Source organism: Sus scrofa, chromosome 6, assembly GCF_000003025.6.
Source record: "Sus scrofa isolate TJ Tabasco breed Duroc chromosome 6, Sscrofa11.1, whole genome shotgun sequence".
NCBI lineage: Eukaryota > Metazoa > Chordata > Mammalia > Artiodactyla > Suidae > Sus > Sus scrofa.
In genome coordinates, this window is record NC_010448.4 from 6,430,981 (window position 1) to 6,444,472 (window position 13,492).

The 13,492-nt window shown below is 44.2% G+C and overlaps 1 protein-coding gene across 2 annotated transcripts in view; it reads right to left on the reverse strand.

Moving 5' to 3' along the window:
• The window catches only part of PLCG2 (phospholipase C gamma 2), a 169,947-nt gene continuing 158,620 nt past the window's right edge, over positions 2,166-13,492 (reverse strand). Inside the window, exons 32-33 of one of the 2 annotated variants that reach the window (XM_021093743.1) lie at positions 7,080-7,264; positions 2,166-6,467 (exon numbers count right to left, since the gene is read on the reverse strand). In XM_021093743.1, the coding sequence (XP_020949402.1) occupies positions 6,425-6,467; positions 7,080-7,264 (228 nt within the window). In that variant the 3' untranslated portion in view covers positions 2,166-6,424. The remainder of the gene's footprint in view (positions 6,468-7,079; positions 7,265-13,492) is intronic. The other variant, XM_021093744.1, reaches the window with a different exon arrangement.

The following is a 13,492-nucleotide window of genomic DNA, read 5'->3' on the forward strand; positions in this document are numbered from 1 at the left end:
TCTGATTATAGATTGGTTATTGATGATTTGTGTTGACAAGGTCTTGAGCATTGTTTTGCTAGGTTTATTCTAAGGAACTTAAAGTTCTAATTTCTACTATTATGAAATAGAAGGAAACAGTCCTCCAATTCTTAGAGAAACACAAAGGATCCCAAATCTTGAAAAGGAAGAAGAGAACAGAGCTAGAGGCCTCATAGTTCCTGATTTCAAAACATATTAAAAAGCTATAGTAGCAAAGGATACCATAAAAAAAACCCCAAAAAGACAACCTAGGGATTGGGAGAAAATAGTTTCAAACAATGCAACCAACAAGGGCTTAATCTCTAAAATATACAAACACTTTATACCACTCAACAGCAAAAAAGCCAACAACCCAATGGAAAAATGGGCAAAAGACCTGAATAGACATTTCTCCAAGGAAGATACACAGATGGCCAACAAGCACATGAAAAAATATTCAACATCACTGATTATTCAAGAAATGCAAATCAAAATGATCACAAGATACCACCTCACACCAGTCAGGATGGCCGTCATTATTAAGTCCACAAATAACAAGTGCTGGAGGGGGTGTGGAGAAAAGGGAACCCTCCTGCAGTGGTGGTGGGAATGTAAGCTGGTACAGCCACTGTGGAGAACAGCATGGAGGTACCTTCAAAATCTACACATAGAACTACCATATGACCCAGCAATCCCACTCTTGGGCATATATCTAGATAAAACTTTTGTTGAAAAAGACACATGCACCTGCTGCTTTTTTTTTTTTTTTTGAAACAACTTTTCCCTACTCTAAGGTTGTGAATAGCTTCTAGAATTTTGTTATTATCTTTTACATTCTCAACTCTTATCTAACTAGACTTTATTTTTGTGGGGGGGTGTAAGGTAGGGGTTAGATTTCATGCCCACTGGTGAGGCTAAAAGAAATTTGCTTGGAGTTCCCGTCGTGGCGCAGTGGTTAACAAATCTGACTAGGAACCATAAGGTTTTGAGTTTGATCCCTGGCCTTGCTCAGTGGTTTAAGGATCCGGCATTGCCCTGAGCTGTAGTGTAGGTTGCAAACGGGGCTCGGATCCCTCGTTGCTGTGGCTCTGGCGTAGGCCGGTGGCTACAGCTCTGATTCGACCCCTAGCCTGGGAACCTCCATATGCCTCGGGAAGCGGCCCAAGAAATAGCAAAAAGACCAAAAAAAAAAAAAAAAAAGGGAATTTGATTAACAGATTTAAAAAAACTGGCAATACTGGTCACGGTGCCTAGCCAAAGATGAATTGAGTCTCCACTGGACACAGTTTGCATTTCTGTGGACAAGAATCATCTGAATTACTCACAGTGGAAGGTGCAGAATCAGATAATCTGGAGGGCTGGGAGCATAAACACGTATTAGTCTTTGAACTGTCCTTTGAACCAGTTGTCAGGCTTCATTAGTTCCCTTGTTAAATTAGGAGTTTTGTAAATTTTTGGACATGTGTTCCATGTATAACTTTATGAGAATTATGACTTTATCCATTTTTTTAAAAAGATCTTTTAGCCGTTCTAGTTCCTTCTTTGTTTTTCACTACTTCCTGCTGGATTTGTCATAGGCTGTTCCCAAGGTTTTGGATCAGGGCGACCAGTCCAATCACCAATAGACTGAGAGTTGGGAAGATGCGTGGCTTCCCGAGCATTGGGACTGATGGCAAGAAGATACAGTGACTGACAGTTGCAGCTTGCCCTGTCACTTAGCTGAGAAATACAGGTGTTTATGAGAATATTACTATTCCTTTAGCACAAGACTGACAATATGTGGTCACAGAGTAATTTTGTAAGCTTGGGGTTTTTTTTTTTTGCTGTTTTGTTTTGGCCACACCCACGGCATCTAAAAGTTGCCAGGGACTGAATCGAGCTGCAGCTGCAACCTGTGCCACAGCTGTATCAACATCAGATCGCTAACCTGCTGTGCCACAGCAGGAACTCTAAACTTGGGTTTCTACACAGAGTGAGCTTTTGCTGAAAGTCAGAGACTAGTAACCTAGAGAAAAGAGGAAAAGATAGAAAAATGTTGTTGAAGAAGAATCATTATTGTAACTATCTCGTGACTGAAGTATTTCTTATTTTACATGAGAAAAAAAAAAGTGAAGAGGATTGAAAAACAATGACAGCCACAAAACAGTTCTGGGCAGATTGCTATATTCAATTAGACCAAATTTTTATTCTTTAAAAATGTGATACAGCCGTTTGGTTTTCACATGAACAACAGTCAACATTTTATGTGACTCATGATTCTCTATGTACACACCAGCACACACTATTCATATAAAAAATAAATTAAGCTTTAATAATGAAACACAAGTTTACAAATGCAGCTTTTTAAAGCCTATCAAAAAATGAGAAATATGGACATTTCTGAGACAAGATCACCGTGGAATCTGGCTCTTCAGGAAGAACCTCTTTTGAGAATGAAAAAAGCCTGAGACAAATCACTATTTTCCAAATGCCGGTTTTGTAATTCTGCATATTTCTTCATCTAACTACTAACTTTCTGTTGGCAAGGATATATAGGCTTTTAGGATTATCTCCAGAAATTTAGGTGTCACTTAAGTTACATTCCGTCTAAAAATTAAAAGAGCTAAAGCCCCTTTTAGCTGGTCTTCTTATTTCCAAATACAACTCATCCCTAGTAATTCTAAGTCAGCAGTCTTAAAATTTTATGCTCAGAGACCTCATACATGAATTTTGAAAACCTGTATATCCCCTTATGTTTCTGAATTGATGCTTAATGTTTTCCATAATAGTTGCAAAGGATAGAAGTGCAGGCATGTTGTAGACACTGCATCTTGGTGTCTAAATTCCCCCTTAAGCCAAGAGGCTCTACACACCCTAGCTGATGATCATCCTTGGAAAAACTCACACAAATAAGGCAATTTTTAATAGTAAGAAATGCCACACTTTCCTTTTTTACTCATTGAATTTGTATTTTTATTCGACTTCCTCCTCAAAAATTTAGCCTAATGATTCTTGGCTTTTATGTTGTTTAGTTGCATATCATCCTAAGGCTCCATATATTTTTAAACTTCTTCTGGGTGGAGCCTGATCGATAAACAAGCAGCATGCACATTTTAAGTAAATTATTAAACACAGTAAAATTGCATTGGCAGTGTAGCCCGTGACGAGTTCAAGAAGGGCCCCCCCCCCCCAGTTATTTGATCTCTGTGTAGGTTAATATTATCTGTTAGAATGGGCATGGTACAGTATCAACTCCATTCTTCTTTTCAATGTTATGTATAGCAATGCTGACGAGCCTTGTTCACAGAGATGGGAACGGGAAGATTGGGGATAGCAGGGTCACTGAATTCCTCCCAGCTTCACAATTGCATGCTAACATAAACACTCAGCAATCTTGGGTGTTCCTTCAGCTTTGTTGAGAGAGAAGAATGGGGAGCCACTAGAACTGCAGAAGGATTTGTATCCTGCCTGGAGGCTTTCACTTGCCAGACACCACGTTTTGAATTTTACATCTTGAGTCCCGCCTGCTCTACCGTGAGACCGAATATGGGGAAAGATCTGTTTTCTTCTCTAAGTGGAGAAAAGGGCATGTTCTCAGGCAGATGAGTCTTAAGAAAGTACAGGAGGAAGATGGGGATCTCAGAATTGGTAGACTGCTGGGGGCAAGGCTGGCCCAGCTGAGAGACCAATGGCCTTGGTGGCTTAAGTTTCGATTCGATTTCACTGTGTCATAAAGCATATGAATGATGAGATGATGTTACCTTCTTACAAAAGCAGCAGGTTCTCAAACGTATTCAACTGTAACTATCCCGTAAGATATTTCTTGAGCTCACATTTGGGAAATGCAATATTCTCCACCCCTCTGCACCATGCACATTAGAATATCCAAGTTGGACAGCAGCGAAGAAACTTGGTATAACCTCAGTTTCCCCAACTCAGAGTCTACCCAGGCTCCTCCATTTATTTTCCACGTCATAACTGATGTTCACCATTGCCCTAATTATTGAAAGACAGTTGCACACATAAGCAGTCACAGCTTGGATCCATCAGTGTCACTGCCATCTTTCTAAATGTTCCTGTCACCCGTCTGCTTGACCTGAATTGGTGGCGCTCATTACATGGCTGTTAAACCACAATCTCAGCCAGAGACATTCTGTACTTAGGTTATGTGGCATCTGGACAGGCTCTGCGAAGAGCAGGGATGTCATCTGTGCCCTTCACTGTCGCTCTGTGTGTTGTTCCCAAGAGAATCCTAACCCCACCAAGAGTCAGGTTAATGTGTTACCCTTCAAGGGGAGAGAATCACAATGCCAAAGCAAATATTTTCTAATGGTGGGTTCAGTCACTGCAGCACCAGGGAGGAAGAGTCAGTTTTAGGGGAGAGGATTCTTTTCAACACCATTTAAAGAGTATAACCCCCCCTCGCCCCCCGCTTGATCTCTGCATGGTGGGGCTGGGTATGGATGTTACAGAAGAGCAGCTGAGAAGATGCATGGCTTCTGCCTTCTATGCTGCCACTTCTGAATGTCTTTGACACAGGAGCAGAAAATCCATTTTAGGCAGAAAGAGGATCCTGGCCTTAGCTTTTCGTGAAGCTGAGGTGAAGTGGGAAGGCTGATATCTTTTGTGCACCCCTGAGCTGAAAACAGAGGTAATGACATCAATAGCTGAGCTTGGAGAGGTAATGATGGAGCCAAAAGGGCCTTGGGGGTAGGGGTGCAATAATCAGGCCCAGTGACTGCCTGGCCAACAACTAATGGGGCAAGGGCACAGGGCCTGAGAATTTCTTCTCTGCAGCATTCAGCTCGGTGCCTTTTCCATCTAATCCTTTTTTTTTTTTGTCCATCTAATCCTTCTTTGCTACCATCAGGAATATCTTCCGTCAGTTGCCAAGTGCCAGATATAAAACAGCAACTCGACAAGGAATAACAAAGTCATTACAGCCCTACCGTGGTCAGGCTGCTGTTAGGTATACTCCCGGCTCCGTGGAAGATACAGTGCATTTCTTTTATAAGCTAATGGATAGCTTCCATGAGACCAGGAACCCTGGCTCTTATTTTTCCTTGGTTTTCCTTTAGACATTGTAGCCCTGGACTTTGGCATAGAGCTTGGTGTATGGAAATACTTGAATAACCTGTGCAGAACGAAGGGGTGGGGTTTTGAGATCAAACAGCGCGTGGCCGGTTTGAAGGTACCCTTCGCAACTCATGCACGCCAAGCCCAGGCTAACAAGGGGCGGGCTGAATGGGTTTCTAGGACACAGGCCTGTCCAGGGAAGGCCACCAGGCTCACGGCTACCTTGTTCTTTCCCAACATGATGGCTTTTTCCTCATAGTTACTTTTTTTCTCCCAAGTCGTTTCTCCATCCACTCTGACCAAGTGGTGGCTCTCCTGCCCCTTCCCCTGCCCCCACACCCCACCCTATCCTCGCCTTTAAAAAGCCTTGTTAAATCATCCCTCTGCACAAGTCATTCAGTTGCATCTCACGAGGCAGAGGAACTGAATCTTGGCTTAGGTGGGCCTGCCCCTTGGGTGGGGGCTGCTGCGGCGATTTCTTCTGTAGTTTGCTAAGGCTTTGCTCGCTGCTCCAGGAAACTGGATAAGCCAGAGAGCCTTAACCTGCCTCACCTCGTTTAATCAGTCAGTGACCCCCTGTCTGAGGAGAACTGCCCCCCACCCCCCCGCCCCCGAGCCGGCTGGTGGCTGTGCAGCCAGCTCTTGTGTGGACAGAGCAGGGGTGAGAGGAAGCTGGCTGACCTTTAGGGGCTCTGATCGCTGATGGGCTTTGTATTCAAAGAGGCCCCAAGACTTCTACCCTTGACCCCCACTCGCTCCAGTCACAAAGCAAGTCTCCATCTTAATGAACAGGTTTCACCCCCAGCCCCTCTCAGGCACAGCGCGGGTCTGTCCAGCCGGCTAGTCAGCCGGTGGTAGGTAAAGTGCTTTGACAGGGGCAGGGCGAGGGCTCCTCTGGGCCCTGGTGAAATCCGATGGCCTTAATTGTCAGATCCTTTGCCTTTTAGTGAGAATCCTTTCCGGAAGCTAATGAATGAGTTCCTTACACACCGGGGCTCATCTTCTGAGGAAGTCGATTACCTGGGTCGTTAGAGGCCCGAGAAGGAGTCCTGCTCACTCTGCAGGTCGTGCACAGAAGCTTTAACTGATCGAGATTTTTCATGCTTTTTTATTCAGTGACTTTGGAACACGCGAGGCCAAACACGAGCGAGCACGTTTTGGGCATCCTCTAAAGAGACTCTAAGTTAAGAGATTTGTCCGAGATGAAAAAACTAGCAGGAAATCGCCCAATTCATGCCAGCTGGGTCTTCTTCGGACAGGTCGTCTGGGTGACAGGCTTGAGGGGAGGATGACGTCCCAGATGAGCCCGTCCCGGGCACACACATGCTCCCACGTGTGAACGCGCCCGTGCGCGCACGCACCGCGGCTTCTAGGAGTAAAACTTGCTGTTGCTGACCCTCTTCTCTCTCAACCTGCGGGCAAGCAGATTTCACTGTTAGTCTCAGACAGGGGCCAAGGGCTGAAGGCCAGCGTTTCTCCGGCCACACAGCTGAGGGACATTCAGGGCTGGAGGGCACAGGGCAGAGTCGGAGAGGTGGGCCCCCGGCACTGTACCCTTTCTGAATCTGTTTGCTCACTGGGCGCTGCTACTCTGGAGGTGTAGAAAGAGGCAATGAGAATAACATGGGTAAGGAGGCTCCACGCTGTTTCCAGGGCATTTTCTTGGGGAGAGTTCTTTGTAGGCCAGGGCAGCGTGGCATCCTGGCTGGCCCTCCTTGTGTGCCTGCAGCCCGATCAGAAGCATCCCCGTTGGGGAGGGGGGTGGGGAGTCCTGGACCAGCCCATGCTTGGGATCTCAAGCAAAGCTCCTTAAAGGGTCGTGGCCGTGGCTGGCTCTCCCTGGTAGATGGAAATGCCATTCTCCCGAGGACAGTTCAACTCAGGCAAAGTGCAGCTGCTTAAGATGTGACTCTACGTAATTTACGAAGCAAAGGGACGAAGAGTCCAGGGTGCCAGAGGCGGTCTAAAGACGGAGGCTTTCCCAGAGCCCTGGCCAGGGGACCCGTGGGGTGGGGCTGACCCACCTGCGGTTGCACTTCTCCTGGTAGAGCTGCAGCTGGTTCTCGTTGACGTTGAACTCTCGGACGAGGGCATCCCGGTTGGCGTTGCGCAAGTTCTGGTGTGTGTCGTACAGAAAGAGCTGGTTGTTGAGCTCCTCCTGGCGCCTCCGCAGCTGGCGGCAGGAGGCGTAGAGCTCCTCCTCACTCTCCTGGAGGAGAAAGGGCAAAACAACCATGTGGGGCTGGTCTCTTAAAACTGCAGCGTGGGCGGCAGCCCCGGGCGGGTGTGAGTGCAGGGAGCCTGGGGCGCATCTGCTCATCTGCTGGGATTTTCCCAGAAAAGCCAGGGCCAATTTTAACCAAAGATACGCTCACCATGATTTAGTCCATTGGAAGCAAGCAGTTTAAGAAATTCTGGTGCACAGGAAGGGGTAACTTTATTATGAAACACTGAAAAAACAAATGCACTGCTGTCTGATCCTATTTCTTCATTAAATCTGGTTTCTCATGGGTCTGTCTCCTGTGGCTCTCATGCAAATGCAAAGGCTGTGTGCTTCCAGTGGCACACAGCAGGTGAGGGGACAGCAGCCTGAGGGTGGAGGGAGTGGAGACAGCTAAGGAGCAGGAGTTTCTTTTGGGAGTGATGAAAATGTTCCAGAATTGGTCATAGTGATGATTACACCTCTGTGAATAGACTTAAGAACCACTGGATTGTATGCTTTAAATGGGTGAAATGTACAGCAGATGAATTATATCTCAACAAATACTACCCTCATTCTCCTCTGGTCAAAAGAGCCAACGTCACATAGGTTATGCCCTAGAGATGGGCATGTGACTCAGTTCTAGCTGATAGTAACCACCTACTCCCCTGCCACACCTATCTCCAGGTAGATAGTATCCACAGGGCTTGGGTTGGTGTTCTTGGTAAAAAGACAGTTGCTTCTCTTGGGGGTTGGCAGAAAGAGTGACGAATGTTTCCTGCTGCTACTGGTCCCTGTGTTGTCATTCATATAGAGAAAGAAATAGAGCCACTGGGAGAGCACCTGGATCCAGCCATGACTGAAACATGCCCTACTCGTAAACCCTGAGGTTGTCTAAACCAAAATATAATATTTAGCAAAATATTATGCTAAAGAAAAAAAATTGGGCATTCCCGTTGTGGTGCAATGGAAACGAATCCCACTGGTACCCATGAGGATGCAGGTTTGATCCTGGCCTTGCTCAGTGGGTTGAGGATCCGGTGTTGCCGTGAGCTGTGGTGGAGGTCACCGATGTGGCTCGGATTCTGCACTGCTGTGGCTGTGGCACAGGCTGGCAGTACAGCTCCAATTCAACCTCTAGCCTGGGAACTTTCCCATGCCACAGGTGTGGCCCTAAAAACAAACAAACAAACAAAAATGTTATGAAGGTCAGGAGTTTGGATTTCAGCATGGGAGGAGGAGTGTCTGTTAGCTTACTGATCTTTTAAAAAGATCTCTTATCGTCTAAGGGATGGCGACTCAGGAGGCTAGTCCAGTGGCTGTTAGAATCCACGGGGTAGTTCAAGCGAGAGGCTCTGGTGCTACCAAAACGTGCATTGATACACACAAATGGGCTTCTTTTGTCGTTTATTTCTACCAAAATTGGACGCAGAGCATACCTCGCCCTGAAATTTTTGTCCACCTTCACAACCTAACAAAACATCACAGACCTGCCCTGGGGTAACAGGTAGACTTTGCGGAGTGAGGGTAAAGCTGAGCCTGGCCCCTCATGAAGGGGAGGCGGAGTCAAACGATGATGGTCCCGCCCAAGGAGCGGAGGTCGGAGAGAGTCCTTGGTAGCTGGGAAGAGTGGAAGAGTCCGTGAGGACCTTGCCCAAATGTATATCCTTCATCAAGGAGACCAGCTTTCCCTCCTAGTGAGACGAAAACAAAACAAACCAAAAGCCCCACCAAAGTCCTAACACTGTTTTCTTCTAGGTCTCTCCTCACCTAGAAGAAAATGTGGGTTGCTTTCGGAGATGGAATGATGGTAATTGGGTTAAGGTCAAAATTCACCTCTTCTGCTCATGCGTCTAGAATTGCAGGGCTCTGTCTGCTTTTCTGAATCCCAAAGCATTGATAGCTATTATGTAATTTAGTCCTTAGTAGTCGAAAGACAAATGGATAGGTTGGTGCAGCAGATATAAAGAGAGATAAGGTGTGTGCATCGTCTAGATCTCTACGTATACATCTAGATATATGTATATGAGATGTGATGAACATTCAGAAAGGTACATAAAACATATATACAGTTTGGCGAATAACTAGAAACCAAACAGCTATGGAGCCACCACCCAGTCAAGAGGTAGATCGTCATCCGCTCGATACACCCTCCTGATCAAAACTCCTTCCTTCTCTGTCTTAGAATTTTGTGATAATTATTTCCTGGCTTTCCTTTGATTGAGATTTTTTTTTTTATTTTATTGAAGGACGGTTGCTTTCCAATGGTGTCTTCATTTCTGCTGTACAGAAAAGCGAATGAGCCACACACATACATATACCCGTCCCCATGCAGGCTTTCCCCGAACATTGAGTCGATCTCTCTGTGCTCTCCAGCAGGTCCCCACGGATGATCCATTCCTTTCACAAAAGTATGCACTTGCCCTTTGCAAATCCCCAATCCAGCCCTCTCTCCTGACCCTTTCCCTTTGCTCACCGTAAGTTTGTTTTCTATGTCTATGAGTCTGTTTCCATTGTGTAAACAAATTCTTCTGTATTGCTTGTTACTAGATTTCACATAGTAGTGATCTGAGGGGATATTTGTGCTTCTTTGTCTGACTAACGACAGACACAACCTTTACGGTGATCCCTGTTGCTGCAAATGGCACTATTTCATTCTCTCTGTGACTGAATCGTATGCCACTGCGTTTATGTACCACATTTTCTCTACCCATCTTTCTGTCAATGGATATTTAGGCTGCTTCCATGTCTTGGCTGTTGTGAATAGTGTTGCCATGAACACTGGGATTCATGTATCTTTTCTTTTTTTTATTTTTTATTTATTTTTAAAATTTATTTATTTATTTATTTATTTTGCTATTTCTTTGGGCCGCTCCCGCGGCATATGGAGGTTCCCAGGCTAGGGGTCTAATCGGAGCTGTAGCCACCGGCCTACGCCAGAGCCACAGCAACACAGGATCCGAGCTGCGTCTGCAACGTACACCACAGCTCATGGCAACGCTGGATCGTTAACCCACTGAGCGAGGGCAGGGACCGAACCCACAACCTCATGGTTCCTAGTCGGATTCGTTAACCACTGCGCCACAACGGGAACTCCTCGTGTATCTTTTCAAATTATGGTTTTCTCCAGATAAATGCCCAAGAATGGGATTGACTGGTTCATACGGTCGTTCTATTTTTAGTTTTTATAGGAACCTCCATAATGTTTTCCACCGTAGTTGTCTCAATTTACATTCCCACCAACAGTGCAGGTGGGTTCCCTTTTCTCCACACCCTCCCCAGCATTTGTTATTTGTAGACTCTTTGATGGTGGCCATTCTGATTAGTGTGAGGTGATACCTCATTGTAGTTCTGATTTTCATTTCTCTAATAATCAGTAATGTTGAACATCTTTTCAAGGCTTTTTGGCCTTCTGTGTGTCTTCTTCGGAGAAGGCCTATTTATATCTATCCCCCCTCCCTTTTTTTTTTTTTTTTTTTTTTTTTTGCTCTTTGCTCTTTTTTAGGGCTGCACCCTCAGCATATGGAAGTTCCCAGGCTAGGGGTCGAATCTGAGCTGTAGCTGCTGGCCTACACCACAGACACAGCAACATGGGATCTGAGCCGTGCCTGCGACCTACACCCACAGCAATCTGAGCTGTAGCTGCTGGCCTACACCACAGCCACAGCAATGCGGGATCTGAGCTGTGTCTGTGACCTACACCACAGCTCATGGCATCGCCGGATCCTTAACCCACTGAGCGAGGCCAGGGATCAAACCTGCCACCTCATGGTTACTCGTTGGGCTCATTAACCACTGAGCCATGACGGGAACTCCCCATCGCCCATTTTTTGATTGGGTTGTTTGACATTGAGCTGCACGAGCTGTTTGTATATTTTGGAGATTAAGCCCTTGTCAATTGTTTGTTTTGCAAAGATTTTCTCCCATTCTCTGGGTTGTCTTTTCGTGGTTTTTTTTTTTAATGGTTTCTTTTGTTGTGTAAAAGCTTTATGTCTAATTAGGTGCCATTTGTTTTTATTTTCACTAAGAGATATGTGAACAAAGATACTGCAGTGATTTATATGAGACAGTGTGCTGTCAATGTTTTCCTCTGAGTCTTATAGTATCTGGCCTTATATTTAACTCTTTAATCTCTTTTGAGTTTATTTTTGTATATAGTATTTTGAGAGTGTTCTAATTTCGTTCTTTGACATATAGCTGTTCAGTTTTGCCAGCACCTCTTCTTGAAGAGACTTTTTTTCTATTGTATATTCTAGCCTCCTTTGTCATAGATTAACTGACTGTAGGTGTATGAATTTATTTCTGAGCTTGCCACCCTTCTCCACTGATTTATATTTGTTTGTGCCAATATCATACTGTTTTGATGACTGTAGCTTTGTAGTATAGTCTGAAGTCAGGGAGCCTGATTCCTCCAGCTCCATTTTTCTTTCTCAGCATTGCTTTGGTTATTTCAGGACCTCTTTGCATTTCCATGCAAATTAAAAAAACTTTTTGTTCTAGTTCTGTGAAAAATGTCAATGGTAATTTGATAGTGAAGGCACTGAATCTATAAATTGCATTGGGTATTATAACCATTGTGAGATTATTGATTTTTCCAATCCAAGAACGTGGTATATCTTTTTCATCTGTTTGTGTGATCATCAGTTTCTTTCACTAGCATCTTACAGTTTTCAGAATACAGGTCTGTTGCCTCCTTAGATAGGTTTATTCCTAGGTATTTTATTCTTTTTGATGTGATGGTTAAGTGGGATTGTGTTTACTTGTTTTCTCTTCTGAATCTCTGATTGTTAGTGTATAGGAATGCAAGAGATTTCTGTGCATTAATCTTGTATCCTGCAACTTTACCAAATTCATTGATGCACTCTAACAGCTGTCTGGTAGCACTGTTAGGGTTTTCCCGGTACACTATCATGTCATATGCAAACAGGGATAGTTTTGCTTCCTTTCTGATTTGGATTCCTCTCATTTCTTTTTCTCCTCTGATGTGTTGCTAAGACTTCCAAAACTCTGTTGAATGAAACTGGGGAGAGTGGACATACTTGTCTTGTTCCTGATCTTGGAGGAAATGCCTGTAGCTTTGCACCATTGAGAATGATGCTAGCTGTGGGTTTGTTATATATGGCCTTTATTATGTTGACATGGGTCCCTCTATCCCCACTTTTGGAGAGTTTTTGTTATCATAAATAGGTGTCAAATTTTGTCAAAAGCTTCTTTATGCATCTGTTCAAAGGATCACATGGTTTTTATTCTCCAGTTTGTTGATGTGATTTATCACACTGACTGATTTGCAGATACTGAAGAATCCTTGCATCCTGGGATAAATCCCGCTACACCACAAAGTATGATCCTTTTAATGTATTGTTGGATTCGGTTTGCTGGTATTTTGTTGAGGATTCTTGTGTCTATGTTCATTAGTGATACTAGCCTCTCATTTTCTTTTTTTGTAGCATCTTTGGTTTTGGTATCAGGGTGATAGTGGCCTCACAGAAGAACTTGAGCGTGTTCCTTTCTCAGCAATTTTCTGAGAGAGTTTCAAAAGGACAGATGTTAGCTCTCCTCTGAATGTCTGATAGAATTTGCCTGTGAAGCCATTTGATCCTGGACTTTTGTTGGTTAGAAATTTTTATTTTATTTTATTATTTTTTTTATAATTTTTTTATTTTCCCACTGTACAGCAAGGGGATCAAGTTGTCCTTACATGTATACATTACAATTACATTTTTCCCCCACCCTTTCTTCTGTTGCAACATGAGTATCTAGACAAAGTTCTCAGTGCTATTCAGCAGGATCTCCTTGTAAATCTATTCTAAGTTGTGTCTAATAAGCCCAAGCTCCCCATCCCTCCCACTCCCTCCCCCTCCCATCAGGCAGCCACAAGTCTCTTCTCCAAGTCCATGACTTTCTTTTCTGAGGAGATGTTCATTTGTGCTGGATGTTAGATTCCAATTATAAGTGATATCATATGGTATTTGTCTTTGTCTTTCTGGCTCATTTCACTCAGGATGAGATTCTCTAGTTCCATCCATGTTGCTGCAAATGGCATTATGTCATTCTTTTTAATGGCTGAGTAGTATTCCATTGTGTATATATACCACATCTTCCGACTCCAATCATCTGTTGATGAACATTTGGGTTGTTTCCATGTCCTGGCTATTGTGAATAGTGTTGCAATGAACATGCGGGTGCACGTGTCTCTTTTTTTTTTTTTTTTTTTGTCAGAACTTTTCTTTTTTTTTT